At 39.8% G+C, this 27848-nt stretch overlaps 1 protein-coding gene across 1 annotated transcript in view; it reads left to right on the top strand.

The window, feature by feature from the left end:
* The window catches only part of LOC150089708 (carboxypeptidase E-like), a 116647-nt gene that overhangs the window by 26830 nt on the left and 61969 nt on the right, over positions 1-27848 (top strand). The window contains exons 3-5 of the mRNA XM_090368749.1: positions 15382-15537; positions 23611-23774; positions 23901-24031. Coding sequence (XP_090224875.1) covers positions 15382-15537; positions 23611-23774; positions 23901-24031 — 451 coding nt within the window. The remainder of the gene's footprint in view (positions 1-15381; positions 15538-23610; positions 23775-23900; positions 24032-27848) is intronic.

Below are 27848 nucleotides of genomic sequence, written 5' to 3'. Positions count from 1 at the left end.
GCCAAACTTCCACACATCTATTCTAGAACTGTCTTTCCTCAATTTGAATCTATGCCCTCTCAGGTTCTTAATCTGAGCAAGTGGAAGTATCCTGTCAGCATTGAGCCTGCTCAAACCATTCAAAGCCTTAAACACCTCGATCAGATCAACTTGCAGAACTTAAGCCTTTCTTCGTAAGCGTATCCCCTTTGTTCTTCTCACCAATCTTGTTGCCCTTCTCTGTACTCATTCTAGCAACTCTCCATCCTTTCTAAAATGAGGCTTCCAGACTTGTATACAGTACTCAAGGTGTGGCCTGACCATTGCCTTATACAAAGGGATAATCACCTCCTTGTCTCTGCTAGCAAAATTCCTATATATCATTGACAAAACTCCATGATCTGCTCTGGCAGTCTGTCTGCACTATTCAAAGAACTTCATATCTGGCTGCACAATTACCCCCGGTCTTTTTTCTCCACCTCCCTGAATATAGTACCACACAGTTGGTACGTTTCCCTTGGGTCTGCTACCCATATGGAGTACTTTGCATTTGTCAATGTTAAACTTCAGTTGCCACTTCTCAGCCCATCTGCATAACTTTTCTAGATACTGTTGCAGTAGCATTCTGTCTTTACTGTCATTAAAAACCCTGCCAAACTTTGTATCGTCTGCAAACTTAGACATTAAGCCTGATATGCCTTCATCGATATCATTGAATAATACACAAAACAACAATGGGCCTAGCACTGAACCCTGGGGAACCCCGCTAATAACATTAGTCCATGTAGAGCAGTGTCCATTTATTACCACTCTCTGTTGTCTCCCGCTCAACCATCCCTTTATCCATTGCAGTATCTTGCCCTTAATGCCATACCACTCCAATATGAACAGCAGTCTTCCATGCGCAACAGTATCAAAAGCTTTCCTGAAATCGAAGTATATGATATCAAAATTATTTTTTGCATCCAGTTCCTTTGTGACGACATTGTAGTATCCAATCAAATGTGTCTTAGCTATTACTGCTGTCTTGTCTAGGTGTTCCTGTATCACAACTTTAGCCAGTGACTACTTATTTTTCCCAGAACAGAAGTTAAACTGACAAGTCTATAATTATTTGTGTTTAACCTTTGAACCTCATTGTGAATTGTGGACGCATTTGCACATCTCCAGTCCATGGGGACCTCCCCTGACTCTAAGGATGCTCTCATAATTATGGCTAAGGGTTTGCTTACTTCCCTTGCTGCTTCCTGCATTATAACTGGATACATTCCATTTGCCCCAGGTGCCTTTTTATGTTTAACTTCAACAATTTCTCCTCCACTTTGCTCTCAGTTATTATAAAATCACTTAGCTCCCTGTTAAAGTTTGATAAACTTCTGGCATTCCCCTCCTTGAGTAACTCAATAGTTGATCATCAGTAGTTGAACCATTGATATCAAGTGGACCAATCTGATAGAGCTTACATAAGTAAAGAACTCTTTACTGTTTTTCTTTGCATCCTTTGCCAAAGATTTCTCGTAATCTGCCTTCGCCTGCCTAACCTCCTTTGTGACTTGATTACAGACTAGCTTATATCTGCCATAGGCTTCTGTGTCACCTGATAATGTATATGTATCCCATGCATTTTTGTTCTCTGCCATGAGCCTCATTAATTCATCCAACATCCACATAGGCCTGAACCTTGAACAGTATTTCTTAGTTGGTATGAAAAGCCTAGTAGCCTCCAAGATTAAGTCACTGAAGGCTTCCTATTTAGAATTCACAGTTGGCAACATCATCAGTTGATCCCATTGTATAGAATTCAAAAACTGTCTGAGACCACTGTAGTCACCTTTATGAAAACCAAACCCTTCCCTTTACTCTTGATGGTGGTTACATTAGCATTAGCATTAGTAGAGGCATATGATGCAAGAAAGCAAGCTTATGCAGCATCAGCCAAAAAAAAAAAAAAAAAAAAGCTCTTCCACTTCACCCCTCCGTTCGTTCGAAATACCTGTCCAGCTGAGCCTTAATTTATTTAGGTTATCAACTTCCACAACAAGGGATGGAAGTCTGTTCCACCAACCAACTATCCGCTGGCTAAAGGCAAATTTCCGCACATCTATCCTACATCTGTCTTTTCTCAATTTGAATTTATGCCCTCTCAGGTGATTATTCTGAGCAAGAGGCAAAATCCCATCAGCATTGAGCATGCTCAAACCATTCAAGGCTTTATACACCTCTATCAGATCACCTCGCCGGTGCCTAGTCTCCAGACACTGTAATTTGCAAAACTTAAAGCCTTTCTTCGTAAGAGCACCCCTTTGTTCCATTCACTAATCTTGTTGCTCTTCTCTGTACTCGTTCCAGCATCTCTACATCCTTCTTGAAATGAGGCCTCCAGACCTGTATACAGTACTCTAGGTGTGGTCTGACCATTGCCTTATACAAGGGAATAATCACCTCCTTATCCCTGCTAGAAAAATTCCTATATATCATCAACAATACACCATGAGCTACTCTTGCAGCCCATTTGCACTGCTCAGAATACTTCATATCTGCCTGCACAACCACCCCCAGGTCCCTTTCATTCTCTACCACTGTCAGTGTAGTACCAAAGAGTTGATACGTTGCTCTGGGGTTGCTGTTTCCCATATGTAGTACTTTACGTTTGTCAATGTTAAACTTCATTTGCCACCTCTCAGCCCATCTGCTCAACCTTTCCAGATCCTGTTGCGGTAGCATAGTGTCAGTAGTGTCCTTGACAACCCTGCCAACCTTCGTATCGTCTGCAAACTTGGACATTAAGCTTGTTATACCATCATCAATATCATTTATAAATACAGAAAACAATAATGGACCCAATACTGAACCCTGAGGGACTCCACTAATAACATTAGTCCACGATGAGCAGTGTCCATTGATTACCACTCTCTGTCTTCTTCCTCTCAACCACCCCTTTATCCATAGCAGCAATTTGCCTCCAATGCCACACTGCTCCAATTTGTGCAGCAGTCTTCCATGTGCAACAGTATCAAAAGCCTTTGTAAGATCCAAGTATATAATATCAAAGTTATTCCCTGCATCCAGTTCTTTTGTGACTGCATCATAGTATCCAATCAAATTGGTCAGGCAAGACTTCCCCTTAACAAAACCTCTGAGCTATAACTGAAGTCTTGTCTAAATGATCCTGCAGTGCATCTTTAACCAGTGCCTCCATTAATTTTCCAGGAACAGAAGTTAAACTAACAGGTCTATAATTACTTGTGTCGCCCTTTGATCCTCCTTTGTGAATTGGGGTCACATTTGCACATCTCCAGTCCATGGTTACTTCCCCTGAGTCCAAGGAAGCTCTCATAATTATGGCTAAGGGTTTGCTTACTTCCTTTGCTCCCTCATTTAATATAACTGGATTAATCCCATCCACCCCAGGTGCCTTTCTTGTATTTATCTTCAACAATTTCTCCTACACTTTACTCTCAGTTATTACAAGATTCTCTAGCTTACTGCCAGAGTTGAATACACCTCTGGCATTCCCCTCGCTGAATAACTCCTCAGTTATTCAGCGAATAACCCCTTAGCTACGATTATGAGAGCATCCTCAGATTCAGGAGCGAGATTTCCATATAGATTGGAGATGTGCAAATGTCTTCACTGTTCATAAGGGGATCAGAGAGAGAAGTGAATAATTTACACCTGTAAGCTTGATTTCTTTGCAGGAAAAATAATGAAATAATGGTTAAAGAAGTAAATCAGGGTCATCATGAGAGGAGGAATATAGTTTTACAGCAGTCACAACATGGATTGATTATGGGAAAACCTTGTCTGACCAATCTGATTAGCTAGTATGATGCTATAACAGTGGGAACTTTCTCTAAAGAATTCAATGAGTGAAATGTAGATGCAAAAAAACTATTCAGCCTGTCAGCCTAAGCAGGTTCATGAACAGTGAAACCATGACATCAGGTGGACCAATATGATCAAACACCTTCCTTCTATTGTTAATATAAGTAAAGAAGTCTTTGCTGCTTTTTTTAGCATTTTTTGCCATGGATGTCTTGTAATGTGTTGAATTGCCTAATGTCCTTTGTGGTTTGATAACAGACTAGTTTATAGCTAACAAGACTTTTGTATCACCTGCTATTTATATACATCCATGAATTTTTCTTCTCTGCCACATGCCTCAGTAGATCATCTGACATCCATTTAGATCTAAGTCTTGAACAGTATATTTTAGTTGGTATGGCAGCCCTAGTGCTTCTATGATTATTTTCTTGAATTCTTTCCATTTAGAATTTGTGTTGGTAATGTCATTAGTAACGGCCTCCGTGGCCGAGTGGGCAGGAGCGGGAGTGCAGTAGCACACGCTCTTTGAGTAGACCGGGGTTCAAGCCCCTGCCTGCTGAATACGGTCGATCTGCCAACCCGCACTGGACCAGCGTGGCAGATTATGGTCCATTTCCCTCAGCATGAATTGTTGAGGAGGCTTCCATCCTGCAGTGGGTTGATAATGGCTGCACTTTACTTTTTTTTTTAATGTCATTAGTTGGTCCTACTGTATAGAATTTATACACTGTCTGAGACCACTAGTCTCCATTACGAAAGCAAAAACTCTTCTCTTTACCCTTGATGGTAGTTACATCTTTAATTAAATCCCAAAACAGTACTTTGATTATTGTCACCTAGTGGTTCTGTTATCTGCAGATTCTTAATACATGAAGAATAACTTCTGATAATCAGATCAAAAGTCTCCCTCTCTCTCTCTCTCTCTCTCTCTCGCTCTGTCACACGCACGCACACACGCACACACACACACACACACACACACACACACACACACACACACACACACACACACACACACACACACACACACACACACACACACACACACACACACACACACACACATTCTGATTTACTGGCCCACTCTGTTTCTCTGTACAGTTGTTCATTGTACTCATCAGTCATTTGGCCTGTAAGACTCCTACTCTCATATTTGTTTTCCCAATGCTTACGTCACACCATACTAATTCAATGTTGCACTGGCCACTCAAATCATCTAGATGCACTGCCTTAGATTTTACATATTTCTTAACTAAGAGCATAATCCCCCTTCCTGCATACATTGAAATTCATATTCCCCATATTCAAATTCTGCATCCCTAAAATCTAAGTGAAACCACATTTCAGATATCCCCACAGTGTGGCATTTCATGACTTCACCATCAGTTCAAATTCTTAAAATTTATTTGCTATGTACCTAGCATTGGTGTACATGTGAGTATACAAGCATCTGTTCTTATTCTTAATTACCCTAATTCAGCCCATGTATTGTCTTGTTCTGTGACAACCCACAGCAGGTCTTAAATTCCCTGACAGCTTGCTTTCCAAGCTGCTGCATGTTCCATTGAAAGCAGTGCAAGGATCACTTTCATCTCTACGTGCAGCACTAGCTAATCTATTTGTCTGTGTATCCCCCCCCCCCAAGCTAGTAGTTTTCAGATCACATATCACTGACTCAATAGCATCAGCAAAGATTCTTGCACCCTTTCTATTTAAGTGCATCCCATCTCGGTAAAAGCAGTCTCTCCTGTTATCAAGCACCGGCCATGCTGGGAAAAATTCTACCCCATGAGTCAAGCACAATCTCTTCAGGGTTGAACTGATTGACAAGGCTGTCATGTACTCCCTCCTATCATGTCTTTCAGAATTGCAGACACTTTCAAATCTAAGCATAACTCGCTACTTTTTTCTCAACATTGTCCTGTACATAATGTATAAGTAAATTAGGTAAGTCTTCAGATTGCCTATTCTTAATATCTATTTTTGGCAAAGGATGCAAAGAGTTCTTTACTTATGTAAATTCTAGAAGGAAGGATATGAATCAAATTGGTCCACTTGATATCGATGGTTCAACTGTTGATGGTCCTGCTCAGGTAGCTAACAAACTGAATGAGTATTTTGCATCAACATTTACACACGAGGAGTTACTCAGGGAGGGGAATGCCAGAGGTGCATTAAAATCTGAGAGTGAGCTAAATGATTTTGTAATAACTAAGAGTAAAGTCGAGCAGAAATTGTTGAAAATAAACATAAGAAAGGTACCTGGGGTGGATGGGATCTATCCAGTTATATTAAAGGAGGTGGCTAAGGAAGTAAGCAAACCCTTAGCCATAATTATGAGAGCTTACTTGGAATCAGGGAGGTCCCCATGGACTGGAGGTGTGCAAATGTATCACCAATTCAAAAAGGAGGTTCAAAAGGTTACACAAGTAACTACAGACCTGTTAGTTTAACTTCTATTCTGGAGTAATTAATGGAGGCACTGGTTAAGAAGCACTGTTGGTTAGCACTGGGACTGCATAGGTGTTTATGGGTTTTGGCAGGCTTCTGAGTCTCTGATGGTATTTTTCAGTCAGGCAGGCCTTAATTTCTTTGTGTTGTAATTGCTGAGCCTGCATCATTCCCCCAAGTATTTGTAGGCCTCTCCCTCCATGGCTTCGATCTCTTTACCACTCTGCAGCTGGTAGTTTTGGTTGACTAATTTTCCCTGACGTAATCTGTGGGTCTTGCATTTGTCTAGACCAAATTCCATCCTAATATCATTACTGAATTCTTCGGTGATCTGGAGTAGTTGCTGAAGGTGCTTCTCGGTTCCCATGTAGAGCTTGATGTCATCCATGTACATCAGGTGGGTGAGGGTGTACAGGTTCTTCCTTCCTTCTTTGAGGTTATATCTGTACTTGCTACTGTTGAGCATGGTAGATAGTGGGTTAAGTGCTAGACAGAACCACAATGGACTGAGGCCATGTTCCTGAAGGATTCCTCCCCTGATGGGGACCGTCCTGGTTGTGATATTTTCGACCTTAATGGTGGTACTCCATTTCGCCATCGTTTCTCTTAGGATGTTTGTCACTATCGGATTGACTTTGCAGATGTTCAGCGCCTCTATTAGCCAGCTATGAGGCACGAGTCGAAACCCTTGTGGTAATCGATGTAGGCTGGGTACATGTTGCGGTGCTTCTTGTAGGCTTGCTCCATAACCGTAGCATCTATGGTTAATTGCTTCTTGTATCGTTTCTGCTGTTCGGCCATTATGTTCTGGCTCTCCAAGTGGTCTGATATCTTCCTGGTTATGCAGCTGGTCAGGATCTTGTACATTGTTGGGAGGCAGGTGATTGGCCTATATTTCGTAGGGTTTCTTGAATCTTCGTCTTTAGGCTTCAGATATGTGATTCCTTGAGTGAGAAACTTCGGGATTGTTTCTGGGTGACTTATCATTTGGGTGAACTGCTCTGCCAGGTACTTGTGTGTGCAAGTGAGCTTCTTGTACCAGTAGTCATGGATGTTATTTATTCTTGGAGTTCGTCAATTGTGAGAGTCTTTGATCATCTGTTTTGCTTCTTTCCAAATCTCCCACCCTCTCATTTCTTGTATGTCCTTGGTTTTCTTGCGTTCTAGTTCTATCCAGGTGGCTCGGCTGTTATGTCTTATTTCCCTGCTCCATATGTTTCCCCAAAACTCCTCAATCCTCTTCTTCTCAGGTGATCCGTTCCCTTCTTTCCCATCTTCTCTAAGATTCCTGTAGAAGCCTCTTTGGTCCTCATTGAAGATTCGGTTGTTTATTTTTCTCTGGGAGCTCTCTTGTATCGGTGTAGTCTCTTGCTGAGTGCAAGGAGGTTCTGCTTCAATGTGTCCAAGTACTCTCCTATTCGGCGCCTCTGTAGCCAGGTGGGCAGGAGCAGCAGTGCCTAGCACACGCTTCTTGATTAGGCCGGGGTTCAAGCCCGTGACCACCAAATACGGAGGATGTGGAAAGGTTAGGGAATGACCACTGCATATCCCCGGAGAAATATTGCCTTAGTTGCTAATGCTCCTAAAAACCAAACAACAACAACAACAACTCTCTATTCTCTGATTTTTTGTCTCATGTTTGCTGTGGACACTGTCTCTCTTGAGGATGCTCTTCACTTTGCCCCCATTGTTACTGGGTCAATTGGCCTATCATGACTCTTAATTCTTCTATCTTCTGCTGAAGTCTTCTTTCCCAAGCTGGTGGTTTCTTCTGTTTTCGGTTCTTCTGCTGCTGGTCTCTCGCTTCTCTTCCATTAATCCTTGTGGCTGTACTGCAGCACAATAGATGGATGTGTGGATGGCCTCCAGTGTTGCACCATTGCTGTCGAGGTAATGCGGTATTATGTGCTGATTCAGGTGGTCTGTGACTCTCCACAAGGTTCTACTCGGCCTCTGCTTCGGTATCACATGAGTCTTTGTAGGGTCTGTTCCTTCGAATTTTGTTAGGGCCATCTTCCACTCATCCTCAATAATGGATATCATGACCTCGTCTCTTTCCATTTCAGCTGCTGTGGGTTGTATTTCTTCTTGCTCTTCCTCTGGTTCCATATTCTTTATCCTTTGTAGTTGATTGCTCACACCCTGCTTGATTTTTTCCAAGGTTGCAGGAGCTATCAGGTTCTTCGTAATGATGGTCCTTCTCTAGTCCGCTATTTGATGACCTGAATATCAGGAAATCGTTCCAACCACTTGGTATGTAGTCTCACCCTGTAAGTTGTCATATCGGTTTCCAGCTTCGTTATTTCGTAGTATGCTTGCATGATGTATTCATTTCAATGCTGCACTTCATGCATTGGCGTTTTCTCCCTTCCTGGGTGGCCACTAGTGCAGTTGCACAGGAAGCACTTCCAGTTGGTGGAGCTGGTGGTCTTGCTCTTCTCTTGTGGTAGCCATACGGGGGACAGCGCCACTCACTCCATTGTCTTCCTCAGGAGACTGTCTGGTTTTTCGAACTGACCTCTCTGCCTAAGGCCTGAACGCGAGTGACTTTATCCAGCACCACACTCGATGCAGTATGAATAATAGTTCTCTGTGACATCATCCATCTATGGAGGTGGACCTGTTTAACTTTGGCTTATGTCCAGTGGTAGTTCTCACGAGTGATGCCAGATGGCGCCACTCCAACCTTGTGGTAGGTAGGTCTCTTCGAGTAACTTTCACAATGTTTATTTATTTTATTAATTTTTATTACTATTAATTTATTATCATTATTCTAATTTATTTCTATTAATATACCAGTCTCCTAGCGTGATGGAGCCGTGTTCGCTTCCGCCATGGTGGTACTCGAGCCTGGGTCCATCAGGCTGGTAGTCCAGTGTCATAACCACTGGGCCATCGCACCCCTTATTATTATTATTATTATTATTATTATTATTATTATTGCTCTTATATTATTTCTCCCTGATTGGGGGATTCCACTCTGTGATGGGTACTGCTACCAAATATAATTTTTTTTTTTTTTTTTTATGAAAACCCCAAACATGAAAGGTATCAAAACCTATAGCACTTAGTACCGTGCATGGGTTGAAGGAGAAGTATGGGGGAGGGGGGATGCCGGAAACTTTGCTCTAGAGACTAAACATGGGTGTCTGGTGTTACTGTTGGTCGAGGAAATCTCTGACTATCCTACAGGTGTTTAGGATTGTGACTTTCTGGAGTTCCTTGTGGGAGACCTATTGCTGCTAGGCTGCAGTGTAGAGTCTTTGGTACCATACCGGTGGTTGACACGATGATCGGGATGGTTGATGCTTTTGCATATGCCGCATCTCCTTGATCTCTTGTCTCAGGTTCGTGTACTTCCTAATTTTTTCCTCATGGGTTTGCTGGACATTGCTAGTGTTGGGTACCGCTATGTTAATCAGGTAGGTAGCCTTTTCCATCTGTCCACAAGGGTTATGTCTGGTCTGTTGTGTGGGATTGTCTTATCCGTTATTATGGCACGGTCCCAGTACAGCTTGTGGGTTAGGGTCTCTAGTACTGCCTGGGGTTCATACTTGTAGTATGGTACACTTTCTTTGGTCAACTGATATTCTTCGCTTGCTTCTGATGTATTATCCTGACTACCTGGTCGTGTCTATGAGTGTACTCAGTCTGGTGATCACCTTGCACCACGCGGTGATGTGTTGGATCGTTTCTGAGGCCAGGTGGCATCGTCGACATGTGTCATCTGAGATTCCAGCCTCCTTTTCCATGTATTTTCTATAGTTTCTGCTGTTGATTACCTGGTCTTGGATGGCCAGCATGAATTCTTCAGTCTCGGGGAACAGCGTCCCGCTTGCGAGCCTTTGAGGCTTTGCTTCCAATTCAATGTCCCAGATTAACACATCAACTGTGTGGTACTACTCTGACAGTGGTAGAGAGTGAAAAGGACCTGGGGTAATTGTACAGGCAGATATGAAGTTCTCTGAGCAGTGCAGACTGTCTGCAAGAGTAGTTCATGGTGTCTTGTCAATGATATACAGGAATTTTTCTAGCAGGGATAAGTAGGTGATTATCCCCTTTTATAAGGCAATGGTCAGGCCACACCTTGATCACTGTATACAGGTCTGGAGGCATCATTTTAAGAAGGATGTAGAGCTGTTGGAATGAGTACAGAGAAGGGCAACAAGATTAGTGAATGGAACAAAGGGTTGCTCTTACGAAGAAAGGCTTAAGTTTTGCAAATTACAGTGTCTGGAAACTAGGCTCCTGCGAGGTGATCTGATTGTGGTGTATAAAGCCTTGAATGGTTTGAGCATGCTCAATGCTGATGGGATTCTTTCTCTTGCTCAAAATAATCACCTGAAAGGGCATAAATTCAAATTGAGGAAAGACAGTTATGGGATAGATGTGCGGAAGTTTGCCTTTAGCCAGCGGGTGGTTGATTGCTGGAACAAACTTCTATCTGTCGTTGTAGTTGATAGCCTAAACAGATTCAAGGCAAAACTAGACAAACATTTGGAGTGAGTGGGTGGGGTGGGTGAAATGAGAAGGGTGTGTATGTGTGTCTGTTTTTTTTTTTTTTTTTTTGGCTGATGCTATATAAGCTTGCTTTCTTGCATCATGTGCCCTTGCTAATGCAGTTATAACAGAATCATTTAGCTCCCAGTTATAACTTGATGTACTTCTTTTGTTCTCATCCCTAAAAATTTCTTCATGAATGAATGATGCAAAATATTTATTTAGTTTGTCACAGGCTGAATGAGATCATCAGTAGTTATGCCATTCATATCTAGTTTGCCAATGTTGTTCATCCCTTTCCTTCTAATGTGAGTCTTAGAGAAGACTGTGTTCCATCAAGAGAACTGGGCCTTTGTTTTGGGTCATAGCCATACATCCACAATCTGTCACCAGTAATGATGGTAGAAATGATGTATGGGTCAGCAGCAGCAGATAAACAAAGAACAAGTGAGAATTCACCACTCTCTGTGATCATCAAATTTTGTTCCATAGCCAGGCACTCAAGATTTGTCATCAGTAATGATGGAAGAAGCAAAGTATGTGGGTCAGCAGTAGCATGTTGACAAAGATCCCGATATGCATATAAATATTTAGGTAACACAGAAGCCAATGACAGATAAAAGCTGGTCTGTAATCAAGTCACAAAGGAGGTTAGGCAGATGAAGGCAAATTACAAGAAATCTTTGGAAAAAGATGCAAAGAAAAACAGCAGAGAGTTCTTTTCTTATGTAAACTCTAGAAGGAAGGGGATGAATCAGATTGGTCCACTTGATATTCATGGTTTGACTGTTGATGATCCTGCTCAGGTAGCTGACAAATTGAATGAATATTTTGCATCTACAATGGCAGACAAAAAAACTACAGTCATTTTGTTTGTTGCAAAGCAAAGGTATTGCCTCAGATAATGCTTCTATTGCATCAGGCAGTAATTGCAAGGTATTGCATCAGCCTTTTCTATAAATACAGTGCCGGAAGGGTATACACGTTCATTAGTATCCTGTTTTACGAAGGTGTCAGAATGACTCCATATGTTCAGTTGACAACAAGAAAAAAAAAGTGTAGCTGCTGCTTTGTCCCAGGAAAGGCTTTCTACATGTGCTATCACTGATAAAATAGGCTGCCACTGGTCAACAGTATCCTGGGTGTGGAAATTAAAGCGTGAAACAGGTTATACGAAGAGAAAACCTGGATTAGGTCATAAGAAATGGCCTCTGGTGTTGAAACAAGTGTACAAACTAACCAAAGATGGCTTTTGGAATGTGGTCTGCATGCCTATCGGCCCAAGAAGAAGCCTTTGTTGACTCAACAAATGAGGAAGAAGCAACGCAACTTGCTCGGGCTAAAACACATGTTTATAGACAAAAGAGCAATGGGACACCATCATCTTTTCTGATAAATCGAAATTTAGCCTGCATGGCTCAGATGGGAAGAGATATGTCAGAAGACGAAAATCTGAATACTATCCTGACTGGATAACACCAACTGTAAAGTTCCCCACCGGTCAGATGGTCTGGGGATGCATAACAAGCAAAGGGGTGGGGCAAATTAAGTTTATTAATGGAACGGTGAATGCAGAAGCCTACACTGCTATCTTGGAGGAGTGCCTGAAACCCATTATTAGAGATCACCACACAGATATCCGAAACTGCATTTTTCAACAGGACTCAGCACCTTGCCACACAGTAAAATTGGTAAGTTTTATGCTATTTAAATTTAATGATGAGTTTGTCTTCTTGTCTCACAAGGCTTAAAACATACTTACACCAATGTTTTCCCTCATTTTTCACCCTTAAGGTGCAGTCATACCTCAGAAATGCTAGCATTACAGTGTTGGACTGGCTCCGCAACAGTGCAGAGTTGAACCCTACTGAAAATTGCTGGTACGTAATGTTGTCTAAAATTTCTCAGAAGAAGCCAACAAAATTCAGCTGCAGGAGAGCATTGTAAGGGTGTAGTACCATGAAATTGGGCAGTCATATATCCAGAAGTTGATTAACTCTATGCCAGATTGTTGCAAGGCTGTAATTGCAGCTTGAGGAGGAATAACAAAATATTGAGGACTTATTTTGCTGATATACAGTACATAATACTATTACGTTAACTTGTCATTTCAGTTTGTTTGTTTGTTATGTTTGTTATTTGGTTTTTTAGGAGCATTAGCAACTAAGGCCATATTGCTCCGGGATATGTAGTGGTCATTCCCTGACCTTTCCGCATCCTCCGTATTTGGTGGTGACAGGCTTGAACCCCGGTCTAATCAAGAAGCGTGTGCTACGCACTGCTGCTCCTTCCCACCCGGCTATGGGGCGCATTTCAGTTTGTACAACTAAATGCAATAAAATGTGTTTGGTTGTCATAATTGCCATTTGCATGAGTTCTCATATTTCCATTAATTACATATTTTACCCTTTGGGAAGGTATTTATGGCAATTTGGTATATAAGGTGGAGTCTTTATTGGATTTCATTCACAGAGATATATATATCCAAAATGCATTTTGGGATATATATCTCTGTTTTCTACAACCCACAATGCAGCACAAAACACATTATTTGCAAAATTCACAAGTCAAGCAGTTTTTTTGTCCGCCACTGTACATTCACACATGAGGAGTTATTCAAGGAGGGGAATGCCAGAGGTTTATCAAACTCTGGCAGGTAGGTAAATGATTTTGTAATAACTGAGAGCAAAGTGGAGGAGAAATTGTTGAAATTAAACATAAGAAAGGCAGCTGGGGTGGATGGAATCTATCCAGTTATATTAAAAGAGGCAGCAAAAGAATTGAACAAACCCTTAGCCATAATTATGAGAACTTCCTTGGACTCAGGGAACGTCCCCACGAACTGGAGATGTGCAAATGTATCCCGAATTCACAAAGGGGATCAAAGGGTCACAGAAATAATTACAGACCTGTTAGTTTAATTTCTGTTCCAGGGAAAATAATGTACCCAGTGATGAAAGTAGAAATGCAGGTCCATCTAGAAAGAAATGCAGGTCCATCTAGAAAGAAATGCAGGTCCATCTAGAAAGAAATGCAATTATACTAAACTCACAGCATGGATTTGTTAAGGGATTCTTGTCTGAACAATTTGATTGGATACTATGATGTGGTCACAAAGGAACTGGATGCAAAAAACAATTTTGATATCATATACTTGGATTTTAGAAAGTTTTCTAATCAGGAATGGTCTGCATTTAAAATGCAGATCACTCCTTATTAGATCATGAACATTACTATGAAATCATTTTTTTTTCAAAGTTGAAGTGGCCAGAGCCAGGATTGTCCTCAATGGACAAGTTCAGTAAGGCTCTTTTCTTAAATAGTGAAATGGAAAAGTCGAGAATGGAGTATATGTTTATCATATATTCCATTGTATATGATAAACATATACTGTATGGAGTATAAATGGAGTATAAGTTTATCACATCATAACTATGGCAGCATTGGGACTTTTCACCTGCTGGATTTTTGGAACATATTGATTGTATTGCTGTTTTTTAAGTGCACAGATCATTAACTATTGAAGAATGATTATGCACCGTTTCCGACAGAGTCAAAACAATATTGGCACTATGGTAATCAAAGCATATTAGTTATTTTAATTCACCACTCATACATACTGATAAAATTGCATTTACTGTACTTGGGAAAATGGAGTTATTTTTATCCTTTTTGTGAGATTTTGTATGAGATTTAGGATTAAATTAGCTGCAAGTGAACAAATCAGATGGACTAAGGTAAAGAAAGTCAACACGAGAACGACAAGAAACATCGGATAACTTACACGGAAAATTAGTTTCCCGACACCGGACTCTAGCGCTGCTCGCTCGGTATACAGACGGTAGGTGTTATCGGTCTGGAGCTGAAATCGAGAAGGATATATTGATTGATAGGTAGGTGTGGCAAATGAAATGATTGGTGGTGAGTGCGACAGATGACATGCTACTGTGTAGTCATTGGTTGGCATTATAATGTGTATTTATGAGTAAAGAACAGTGTATAATGGTTTTGTGATGAACGGTAAACAGGTAATAGTAGCGATGAATCTTTTAAAGATGGAAGAAATTTGTAAGAAAAATAAAACGTTGGTTGAGTTTTTGATGAATGTATTTCTAAATGTGACTGTGATTCTAAAGAAAAAAGGTTAGGGTAACCTAACCTTTTTTCCTCTCCACTTCAGGAGAGGTTCAAGCTCCCATGGGATTCAAGTGGAGGTAAGTTGACCTTTTTTCACCATTATGGAAAGCGTTCATTAGGGCATGTGTGATTAGGGCAAGTTACCATTAATGCTATTAAAGTGATACTAAACCGATGTTATTGTGTGTTGTGTTTACACACCAATCAGCACATCATTTGCCACGCCTACCTGTCAATCAATATATCATTCTCGACTTTTCTCCAGACCGATAACACCTACTGTCTTTTTACTGAGCAAACAGAGCTAGAGTCTGGTGTAGGGAAACTAATTTTCCACATAAGTTATCCGACGTTTCTCGTTGTTCTCGTGTTGGCTTTTACCTTCGCCATCAGAGGATCTTTGTGGAAGTTGGATGATAATTTTGTAATGTAGTAGTGAAAGTTTCATTCTTTCATAATTCATTTTATGACAATTATTTTTAAAAACAGAGTGGTGGCCATGACTGGTTAGCAGGAAGAAAAAATGCAAATGGTGTTGACCTGAATAGAGATTTTCCTGATCTGAATATGGTTGCCTATGCTGGAGAGACATTTAAGAACCATAACACTAATCACTTCTTTTCATCAAGGCTCCTTGATCATAAGGTAAAAAAATATTTTGTATTGTTATTAGTTTCTTAAATGTAAAACACGTTCTCTTTTCTGTTCAGAGTTCTCAATTAAATAGCATAGTGATTTTGTGTCATTCGTTTTATTTTATGAATAGCAAATATAAATTGTAATCTAAGAACGTATAAATATATTAGTAATTTGTAATTAATAATATATAATAACATTAATATATTAATAACAGCAGTGTGTCTATTTTCATAGAAAACATTAATAATAATCTTGCTCATGTAAATTTAGGGAAAAATCTCTATTTGTGGAGGCACTTTGTCATGAGCTGACTTGGTATTGCACTACTCTAAATAAAAAGCATTTTCCCATTGGAGAATAGCAGTTTACTTCTCCATTGGAGCAGTGATTTTTTTTTTTTTTTTTTAATTTAGAATAGTGCCGTACTGAGGCGACTGATAGCAATGTGTCTCCACAATACGGGATTGGTGTACAGCCACTCCCTGTCTTACGTAATACTCGACTTATGGAAATTCGACTTTACGTTAGTTTTTGCCAGCTGGTGTAAACTTAAAAAAATCATGGAAACGTATTTTGCATCCTGTAGGAATAAATGGAGGTAACGTGAATATATCGTAATGTGAACCCAATAACACATTGTTTTTTTGGTAATTCGTTCCAAGACCTCGGATGTTGAAATTTTCGCTATGTAACTAAGCTGTTTATCTCTCTAAAAGGTCATTTTTATAATGGAAATTGCACTACACTTTCATCGTTATCATATGTTCCGTTAGAAGAATCAATTTTGAATGGTTTTGTGATATTTTTCTAAAACACGTTTCCGGAGGTCACTACCATAAAATAATAAAGAAATTTGCACTTTCCAGTTTATTGGGCTTTTGTGTTAGCGCAATCTATTAAAAATGGATAGTAAAGGAGAGGGCATTGTAATCGCAGAACAGTACGGATGGATTTTTGGCTGCTGTAAAGGGATAAGTATTTTTTAATTTTTAACATATTCTTCATTATTTAACATAGTACATTGTGTTTTACAGAGATATTAAATTGGTTTAGTAGCATTCGTTAGCTTCTTATTTTGAATTTGACCAGCGATTTTGGAAGTTACGACTCCCGGTGTTGGCGCCAATATTGTTGAACTAGCCGCCATATTGTAGTTGATAAGAAATAGCTTAACGTGTGTATATATATATATATATATATCTCGAACTGATAGCATAAGGTATAAAGTTAAACTAGATAGCGTAATACGAAGCACTGTATTAGGAATCTGTTAGCTTATTATAGTATTATCAATTAATCAAAAATATTAATCTTATTAAATTTCATTGTTAATTAAATTGTATTTAAACGGAAATCATGACTCAGACTAGAGCTGAAAAGAAAAGATCACAGACTAGCGAGAGTGCTGTGGCTCGAGGGAGAAACGAAGGGGGCGATGCTATAATGCTTCACCCCAGGGGCTCACATCTGGCGAGTATGGGCATGGCACACCCAGGGTCCTGAGCTAGATATCATCATTCTTCTCTTTCTCGGTGGTTCCCTTTTGTCTCTCTCTCTCTCTCTCTCTCTCTCTCAGGGTGGCTCAGGAATTTTTTTTTTTTTTTTTTTTTGGCTAGTGCAGCATAAGCATCAGGCTTCCTTGAACCATATAGCTAATAATAATAAAATAAAAATCGGTCTCAAAAAAAAATGTGTGAAATGTTTGCCGACCTTTCTAAAACAGGACACGATCTAGCCAAGGAGGATGCCTTTGTGTGTGCTAGGTGTCTGGAGTGTCAAGAAATTAGGGCCAATTCAGCTTCTGATGGGTTCTGAGGCGTCTATGAGAGCTTCGGGTGTAGGGTAAATGCCCTCGAAGAAATTAATATTAGCGGCCCATCAGGCTCTCAGCTGCCCAGCTCAACGACAGAGCTCACTCCTGTGCATCAGGCAACACAGAGGCAATCTTCAAGGCAGAATGTGCTGGTCCCAAAGGAACTAGTTAATGTTGGTGACTCTATTGTCAGGGAGACGGGGAATATACTATATAAGAAGGATAGGTGGAACAGGACCAGGGTATGTCTGCCAGGAGCAAAAGCTGATGAGGTTGTAGAGCAGATACCATCTTTTCAGGGCACAAAAGGTGATGTTGTTGTACATGTTGGAACCAATGACATTAAGAGTAAGAGATCTACAGATTTACTCAACAAGTACAGGTTAATGTTGAAAAAAAAGTTGCGAGTTAGGGTTGAATGTGAAAGTGTCTCTAATTCTGCCCAGACACGATAGGAGGGAGTATATGATGAGAGCCTTGTCAATCAATTCGGCCCTGGAGAGATTGTACAAGGCTCAAAGGGTAGAATTTTTTTCAGCCTGGTCTTTGCTTGTCGACAGGAGAGACTGCTTCTACAGGGATGGGATACATTTAAATAGAAAGGGTGCAAATATATTTCTTGGTGCTATCGAGGCAGTGTTAGGTGGGTCGGAAAACTGCTAGCTTGGAGGGGATACAATGACTAATAGATTAACAGTAGCCACTGGCAGAGGTGAAAGTGATTCTTGCACTGCTTCTATTGGAATGAGCAGCAGCCTGGAAAACAAGATGCAGGATATTTCAGAGACTGCTGTGAGTCATTCGGGTACAAGTAAACACACGGGTTGTGTTAGGATAGCTGAGAATAGGAACAGGTGCATGTATACTTGTGTGTACACCAATGCTAGAAGTTTGGTAAATAAATTTGATGAATTTGAGGTATTGCACAAAACATCAAAGGCAGATATTGTTGGGATATCAGAGACGTAGTATCACATAGATATAAGGAATGCAGAACTGGCACCGACCGGGCTAGCCGGGTGGGTAAAGTGCTTGTCTGGCAACCTAAAGGTCACGGGTTCGATTCCCGCCTCGGGCTTGGATCAAAGTACTGCAAAAACCTTGGGAGGTGCATTATGGCCACAGAAGCCTATGTGCCAACAACTACCAAAAAAAATGCAGAACTGGAATTTGGGGAGTACAATGTGTACAGAAAGGATAGACAGGATAGGAAGGGAGGAGGGGTTATGCTATTAGTTAAGACACACATAAAATCCAAGGAAGTGAAGCCAGTCGACATCTCTGGACAGTGCAGTGTCGAGTCAGTTTGGTGTGACATAATCATTGGTAGAAACTGTACAGGGAAATAGAGTGGGCCAGTAAATCAGAGTCTTATAATGGGGGATTTTAATTTCCCAGATATTGACTGGAATTTGTGGGTTGGTCACTCACACACTAGCAAAGCTTTTGTGGATTTATTGGATGATTGTTTTCTACATCAGCATGTTCGGGAGGCAACTAGAGGGAGTAATACTCTTGATCTGATTATCTGTAGTGATTCTTCATGCATTAAAAATCTGTAGATAAAGGAACCACTAGGTGGCAGTGATCACAGTGTGCTGAAGTGGGATTTACTCAAAGAGGTAACTATCATCAGGGGTAAAGGGAAGGGTTTTTGCTTTCGTAAAGGCAACCACAATGATCTGAGACAGTATTTAAATTCTATACAGTGGGACCAATTGATGATGTTACCAACAGCAAATTCAAAATGGAAAGCATTCAAAGAACTTATCTTGGAAGCTACTAGGCCTTACATACCAACTAAGAAATATTGTTCAAGGTTCAGGCCTAAATGGATGTCAGATGAACTAATGAGACATATGGCAGAGAAGAAAAATGCATGGGATACATATAAATTAACATGTGACACAGAAGCCCATGATTGATATAAGCTGGTCTGTAACCAAGTTACAAAGGAGGTTAGGCAGGCGAAGGCAGATGACGAGACATCTTTGTCAAAGGGTGCAAAGAAATACAGCAAAGAGTTCTTTACTTATGTAAACTCTAGAAGGAAGGGGATGAATTAGATTGTTCCACTTGATATCGATGGTTCAACTGTTGATGATCCTGCTCAGGTAGCTAACAAACTAAATGAATATTTTGCATTGACATTCACACATGAGGAGTTATTCAGCGAGGGGAATGCCTAAGGTGTATTCAACTCTGGCAGTAAGCTAGATAATCTTGTAATAACTGAGAGTAAAGTGGAGGAGAAATTGTTGAAGATAAACACAAGAAAGGCACCCGGGGTGGATGGGATCTATCCAGTTATATTAAAGGAGGTAGCAAAGGAAGTAAGCAAACCCTTAGCCATAATTATGAGAGCTTTGTTGGACTCAGGGGAGGTACCCATAGACTGGAGATGTGGAAATGTGACCCCAATTCACAAAGGAGGATCAATGGCTAACACAAGTAATTATAGACCTCTGAGTTTAACTTCTGTTCCAGGAAAATTAATGGAGGCACTGGTTAAAGAAGCATTGCAGGATCATCTAGACAAGACTTTAGTTATAGCTCAGACACAGCATGGTTTTGTTAAAGGAAAGTCTTGCCTGACCAATTTGATTGGATACTATGATACAGTCACAAAAGAACTGGATGCAGGGAATAACTTTGATATTATATATTTGGATCTTAGAAAGGCTTTTAATACTGTTGCACATGGAAGACTGCTGCACAAATTGGAGCAGTGTGGCATTGGAGGCAAATTGCTGCAATGGATAAAGGGGTGGTTGAAGGGGAGAAGACAGAGAGTGGTAATCAATGGACACTGCTCATCATGGACTAATGTTACTAGTGGAGTCCCTCAGGGTTCAGTGTTGGGTCCATTATTGTTTTCTCTATTTATAAATGATATTGATGATGGTGTATTCGTTTAATGTCCAAGTTTGCAGACGATACAAAGGTTGGCAGGGTTGTTAGGGACACTACTGATGCTATGCTGCTGCAACATGATCTGGAAAGGTGGCAAATGAAGTTTAACATTGACAAATATAAAGTACTACATATAGGGTAACAGCAACCCCAGAGCAATGTATCAACTTTGTGGTACTAAACTGGCAGTGGTAGAGAATGAAAAGGACCTGGGGTAATTGTGCAGACAGATATGAAGTTCTCTGAGCTGTGCAGATGGGCTGCAAGAGCAGCTCATGGTGTCTTGTCAATGATATATACAGGAATTTTTCTAGCAGGGATAAAGAGGTGATTATTTCCTTGTATAAGCAATGGTCAGGCCACACCTTGAGTACTCTATACAGGTCTGGAGGCCTCATTTCAAGAAGGATGTAGAGCCACTGGAACAAGTACAGAAACAAGGGCAACAAGATTAGTGAATAGAACAAAGGGTTGCTCTTATGAAGAAAGTCAAATTACAGTGTCTGGAGACTCGGCACCGGCGAGGTGATCTGACAGAGGTGTATAAAGCCTCGAATGGTTTGAGCATGCTCAATGCCAATGGGATTCTTCCTCTTGCTCAGAATAATCACCTGAGAGGGCATAAATTCAGATTGAGAAAAGACAGATGTAAGATAGATGTGCGTAAATTTGCCTTTAGCTAGCGGGTAGTTGGTTGTTGGAACAGACTTTCATCCCTTGTTGTGGAAGTTGATAGCCTAAATAAATTTAAGGCTCAGCTGGACAGGTATTTCGAACGAACGGAGGGGTGAAATGGAAGTGGTTTTTTTTTTTTTTTTTTTTTTTGTGGCTGATGCTGCATAAGCTTGTTTTCTTGCATCATATACCTCTACTAATGCTAATGCTAATGTTAAGATCTACAATACTGGAAAAGGCCTTAGATGTCTGTACTAAGCTTTCCCAGTCTTCACCCGAGCGGTAACTGGGCCTAACCACAGAACCTGAACCATCTACAGTACCCTTTTATATCAGCACTGTACTTAAGAACCTTCCAACCTCTCAACTGGTTGCTTCCATCCAAGGGCATCCACCACAGAAGTCGATAGAACCCCCAGCATATAATAAAGAGAACCCTGATAAATGCTGGGGGTTCTATCGACTTCTGTGGTGGATGCCCTTGGATGGAAGCAACCAGTTTAGAGGTTGGAAGGTTCTTAAGTACAGTGACCCATTAACTCCAAAGAATCACATACAAGGAACAAATCAAGACCAAAATAATGACAGAGTTGAAAGATGATCTCAAAACCACAAAAATAAAAGCAATAAGAAAAACTAGAAATACAGGCATAGTATCGAAACAGAAACTAAAAAAGAAGCTAACAAAATTATGACCAATGCAAAAATAATGACAATGGATTTAAAGGCAGAGGCACCAAAAAAGTTGGGGCCCTCTATCATAATTTTTGACCTCAGTGACAACCTGACCCCAGCAACTCACTGAGGAACTATACTGTAGGAACTTGCAGGAGTACTTCCCAGACTTAGAGGCAGATGCCTTAATGACACCTAAATACTCAAAAAAAGTCAAAGGAGGAGGAGGAGGCAAAAACTGGATTGTTCAACTCAACTCAATCGCCTGGAAGGTCCTAAACAATCAAGCAAGGGTATACATAAACTGGGGCAGCCACTGCTTTCGCGAACACTTGGCTGTGCCTAAATTGATGAAGATACACCTTCATCAATATCAGTATTGATGAAGGTGTACCAGGCTTAATGTCTATGTTTTCAGATGATACAAAGGTTGGCAAGGTGGTTAATGACAGTAATCCAGGTAAGCTACTGCAACAAGATCTAGAAAAATTTGAAGTTTAACATTGACAAATGCAAGGTACTGCATATGGCTAGCAATAATTTCAGATTAACATGCCAACTGTGTGTTACTACATTCTGTATAGTAAAAAATGAAAGAGATCCAAGGGTAATTGTGCAGTCAGATGTGAAGCTCTCTGAGCAGTGCAGACAGGCTTCCGGGATAGCTCATGGGGTTTGTCAGTTATATACAGTAGAAGGCACATGTGACATGTAGATGTCATAAGTTGTAAAAGTGTTCAAAAAGGGAGGAGGAGAAGAAGAAAAAAAGAAAGAGAGAAAGAAGGGAACAGAAGAAGGAAAAGGAAGGGATTAATTTAATGAGACTTTTATTAAGCAAAAACAAGGCACATACCAACGCTTGTTGTATTGCAAACTCTACTTGTAATAGATGTGGGATCCACTGTAAATATATATGAAGTGCTTCGAGCCATGAATCCTGACAGGTTAGGTGAGCAGCTGATAACTCAGCATTGCAAGATTATTGCACTAAAATAGAATTTTTTTAAGTCTGTTTTAGTGCTTTATTTTATTTTATTAGAGTTTTGGTTCGAATTTTCATGTTTTCAGTCGTTTTAAGAATCTTTTATGAATAAAATTTTATAGATGGCCACATTATAAATGAATTAATCAAATAAAACTACAATTTTTATAAATACAATATTCCATTTCCATGCAGTTTACAGCATTAGCATTAGTTGAGGTATATGATGCAAGAAAGCAAGCTTATACAGCATCAGCCAAAAAAAAAAAAAAACCCTTCCCATTTCACCCATCTGGTCACTCCAAATGTTCATCTAGTTCAGCCTTAAATTTATTTAAGCTATCAACTTCCGCAACAACAGGTAGAAGTCTGTTCCAGCAATCAACTGCTCGCTGGCTTAAGACAAACTTCCGCACATCTATTCTACAACTCTTTCCTCAATTTGAATCTATGCCCCCTCGGGTTCTTAATCTGAGCAAGCGGAAGTATCCTGTCAGCATTGAGCCTACTCAAACCATTCAAGGCCTTATACACCTCGTTCAGGTCACCTCGTAGGTTCCTAGTCTCCAGATGGTGCAACTTGCAGAACTTAAGCCTTTCTTTGTAAGTGTTACCGCTTTGTTCCTCTCACCAATCTTGTTGCCGTTACTGACCAATCTGGAAACAAATCAAGGATTATTTACTTTCTGCTGTATTATAGCACTTCAAAAAAAATAGTATTCAAGTCAATTTTTATGAGTATTTAACAGCTAAGTATAATAATGTTAAATTGAATAACGTGGAAGATGTTATTTTGATAAAGTGCATTAATAATTTAGCAAGATTTATAATACGGATCACATTATTTTACAAAGTGGCTTCTTTACTTAAGATATTTAAAAACTAAAATAATTTCTGGTTATAAATATCCACAATATAGCTTATACCATTCCTTAGATATATACTTATTATAAGTTTTTTTATATATGTGTGCATGCGTGTATGTACACCTACATACATATATATATACTATTTATTTTAGCTCCAACCAGAAACACAGGCAACTATAGAATGGATTTTAAAGAATCCCTTTATTTTATCTGCCAACCTTCATGGTGGTGCCCTTGTAGCCAACTATCCCTATGATGAAGCTCGTACTGGAGATCCCCAGGATTATACAGCTACGCCAGATGATGATACATTTAAGTAAATATAGAAAGCCAAGTTACTTAATGTTACCTTTTCTTGTTTCCGTGTCTTTTAAAGTAAATGTGACAAAACATTATATTATATTTCTTTATTCTGATTATAATTGATGAATCTTTTTTATAGACATTTAGCCCATTCTTATGCTAGTATACATAAAACTATGGCAGGAAAAGAACATATCAGCTGCGATGGAGATGACTTTACTCATCAGGGTGGTATTACTAATGGAGCAGCATGGTACAGTGTTGCTGGTGGTAAGCTTTTTTTTTTTTATAGTGATCAGGAATTCCGTTTTTGTAAAATTTAGGTTTGTATTGTTTTATTTTAGTAATTTTAATAAACATTATACATGACAATATGGTTTTTGTAACCATAGCTTTTTCACTTTTGAAAACTCAAACAACCCATAATCTGCCATTTTCTGGTTCACTCTAACTCCATATAATGATATCATTGATATCAATAATATTATGAGGATATCAGAGTGCACTTTTGAATTTACATTATAATTTGATAATTTAAATTAAATAATTCTGAAACTGTGAGTTAGTTTTCATGAACAGTAGTATTTTTTTCTGTATTTTAATTTAAAAAAAAATAAGATGGTGTAGTCTTTGCATATATGAATAATTAGTTACAGTTTTAGTTGTATCAGTTACTTCTAACTACAATTGTACTTCAAGGTGAAAGCTTTTTTCAGTAATAAAATCTTTTAATGCCATTAGTGTGGAAAGAAAGACAAAGGATTTTAATTTATACTAGAGGCAGACTTAGCCTGAGCTTGGTTTATAGCAAGACACATACCTTCATTGTTTTTGATTTTAATTTCATATTGATTTAAATACAGCTTTCAGCATTAATTTAATTAATTAATTACCCTCAATTTAACAAACTTCGGAAGTTTTTTTTTTTTTTTTTTTTGATTTGGTAGTTGTTGGCGCATCGGCTTCTGTGGCCATATTGCACCTCCCAAGGTTTTTTTTTTTTGCAGTACTTTGATCCAAGCCCGAGGCGGGAATCGAATCCGCGACCTTTGGGTTGCCGGGCAGGTACTTTACCCACTCGGCTAGCCCGGTCGGCTCTTCGGAAGTAATGGACAGTGTCCAGTGAAGTGGACTTTTCATTTGTACAAGATCTACTGATGTAACTGCCTCAGTCTGATGGTATTTACCATCAGCTAAAACATTTTAATTAACAATAAAGCAAATTGAACTGACAGCTAATGAGTAGGCTGGCATTTCTTCCATTTATCAGTACAGAATCAGATAATCAAATAGAAAAACTGACTCTACAAAGCAATTTTATTTATTATTATTTTTTTACCATTAAAGTAACTTGTTGTTGAAATGCTGTACTTATAAGTCATGCTTATAGTACCTGTTATGAAAAAACTTTGAACAAAACCAAATTCATGTGTCCTGCACTCTTTACAAAATTCACATCATACATGCCGACCGGGCTAGCCGAGTGGGTAAAGTACCTGCCCGGCAACCCAAAGGTCGCGGGTTCGATTCCCGCCTCGGGCTTGGATCAAAGTACTGCAAAAATCTTTGGAGGTGCAATATGGCCACAGAAGCCGATGCGCCAACAACTACCAAATCAAAAAAAAAAAAAAAAAACATCATACATCTGAACCTCCAGTGAGGGTAATCTTCAGAGTTTCTGCTGCAATTATACAACACAACATAATTTTAAGCTCTTCTAATCCATACAATAAGTGAAGTAAAATTTTGTAATCATCTTTGCAGAAATGGTAGCTAAACAAAAGATAGCGAGAGTGCAGCTGAGCTGGTTCTAGGAAGTTTTACACAACATATCAAGGTCAACAGTGTCTGACATGAAAGGTGATACTTAAGTGTCCATAGATTCTACATTCGTAACTTGCCACCATTGTTATACGATACGGAATAGCGTAAGGTTAACGTAAAACTAAATAGCGAAAAACATAGCACTGTATTAGAAATCTGTTAGATTACTATACTATATCAACTAATCAGTAAAATTCATTAATCTTATTAAAGTTCATTGTTAATTAAATTATACTTAATGAAATCATGATCCAGACTAGAGCAGCAAAGCAGCGTTCACAAAATAGCCACAGTGCTATGGCTCGCGGGAGAAACGAAGGGGGCGATTCTCCAAAACATCACAGTCTAAAACAATGCGCGAAATGTAAAATGTTTGCAGACTTGTCTAGAACAGGACATGTCTAGCCAAGGAGGATGTCTTTGTGTGTGCTAGGTGCAGAGACTGAAGAAATTAGGCACCAACTCAGCATTCTGATGGACATCTATGAGAGTTTGAGATGTAGGGTAATGCCCTCAAAGAAATTAATATGAGGAGCCCATCTAGCTCTGAGCTGCCCAATTCAATGCCAGAGCTCACTCCTGTGCATCAGGCAACACAAAGGCAATCTCCAAGGCAGAATGCGCTGGTCCTGCAGCAACTAGTTATTGTGGTTGACTCTGTTGTCAGGGAGACAGGGAATATATTATGCAAAGAGAATAGATGGAACAGGACCAGGGTATGTCTGCCAGGAGCAAAAGTTGATGACGTTGTAGGGCAGATATCATCTTTTCAGGGCACAAAGGGTGATATTGTTGTACACGTTGGCACTAATGACGTTAAGAGTAAGAGATATGCAGATTTACTCAACAAGTACAGGTTAATGTTGAAAAAAAAGTTGCGAGTTAGGGTTGAATGTGAAAGTGTCTGTAATTCTGCCCAAACACGATAGGAGGGAGTGTATGATGAGAGCCTTGTCAATCAATTTGGCTCTGGAGAGATTGTGCAAGGCTCACGGGGTAGAATTTTTTTCAGTGTGGTGTGTGCTTGCTAACAGGAGAGACTGCTTCTACAGGGATGGGATACACTTAAATAGAAAGGGTGCAAGAATATTTGCTGATGCTATCGAGGCAGTTTTAGGTGGGTTGGAAAACTGGAAGAATGAGGAGATACACAGACTAAAAGATTAACATTAGCCGCAGGCAGAGTCGACAGTGATTCTTGCACAGCTTTTTTATGTAATGAGCAGCAGCCTAGAGAGCAAGTTGCTGGGAACTTCAAGAGCTGCTGGCAGTCATCATGGAACAAGTAAATACATGAGCTGTGTTAGGGTAACTAAGAGTAAGAACAAGTGCATGTATACTAATGTTAGAAGTATAGTAAATAAAATTGATGAATTTGAAGCGCTGATCAAGTCATCAAAGGCAGATATTGTTGGGATATCAGAGACATGGTGTCACCCAGATATAAGCAGTGCAGACTTGTTCAAAGAACTAGAATTTGAATTTGGGAAGTACAATGCGTACAGAAAGGACAGACAGGGTAGGAAGGGAGGAGGGGTTATGCTATTAGTTAGAAACACACAAAATCTAAGGAAGTACATCCAGTTGACATGGGTGGACAGTGCAATGTTGAGTCTGTTTGGTGTCACATAAACACTGGGAAAGGGAAAATGAGAGTAGGAGTATGTTATAGGCCTAATGACCTTGATGAGTACAATGAACAGTTGTGCAGAGAAATAGAATGGGCCAGTAAATCAGATTGTCTTATACTGAAGGATTTTAACTTCCCAGATATAGACTGGAATTTGTGGGTTAGTCACTCAAACACTAGCAAGACTTTTGTGGATTTATTGGAAGATTGTTTTGTACAGGAACATGTTCGGGGGGGAGGGGGCAACCAGAGGGAGTAATACCCTTGATCTGATTATCATCAGTGATTATTCATGCATTAAGAATTTGTAGATAAAGGAACCAATAGGTGACAGTGGTCACAGTGTACTGATGTGGGATTTACTTAAAGATGTAACTACCATCAAGGGAAAAGGGAAGGGGTTTTGTTTTCGTAAATGTAAATACATTGGTCTCGGACAGTTTTTAAATTCTATACAGTGGGATCAACTTATGATGTTACCAACTGTGAATTCTAAATGGGAAGCCTTCAGGGACTTAATCCTGAAGGCTACTAGGCTTTTCATGCCAACTATGAAATACTGTTCAATGTTCAGGCCTAAATGGATGTCGGATGAATTAATGAGCTCGTGGCAGAAAAGAAAAATGTATGGGA

This window comes from Mastigoproctus giganteus, chromosome 2 (assembly GCF_048544385.1).
Source record: "Mastigoproctus giganteus isolate SK-2022 chromosome 2, ASM4854438v1, whole genome shotgun sequence".
NCBI classification, from domain to species: domain Eukaryota; kingdom Metazoa; phylum Arthropoda; class Arachnida; order Uropygi; family Thelyphonidae; genus Mastigoproctus; species Mastigoproctus giganteus.
Note: the sequence above shows the minus strand (reverse complement) of the source record. Positions and strands in the feature narration are given on the sequence as shown.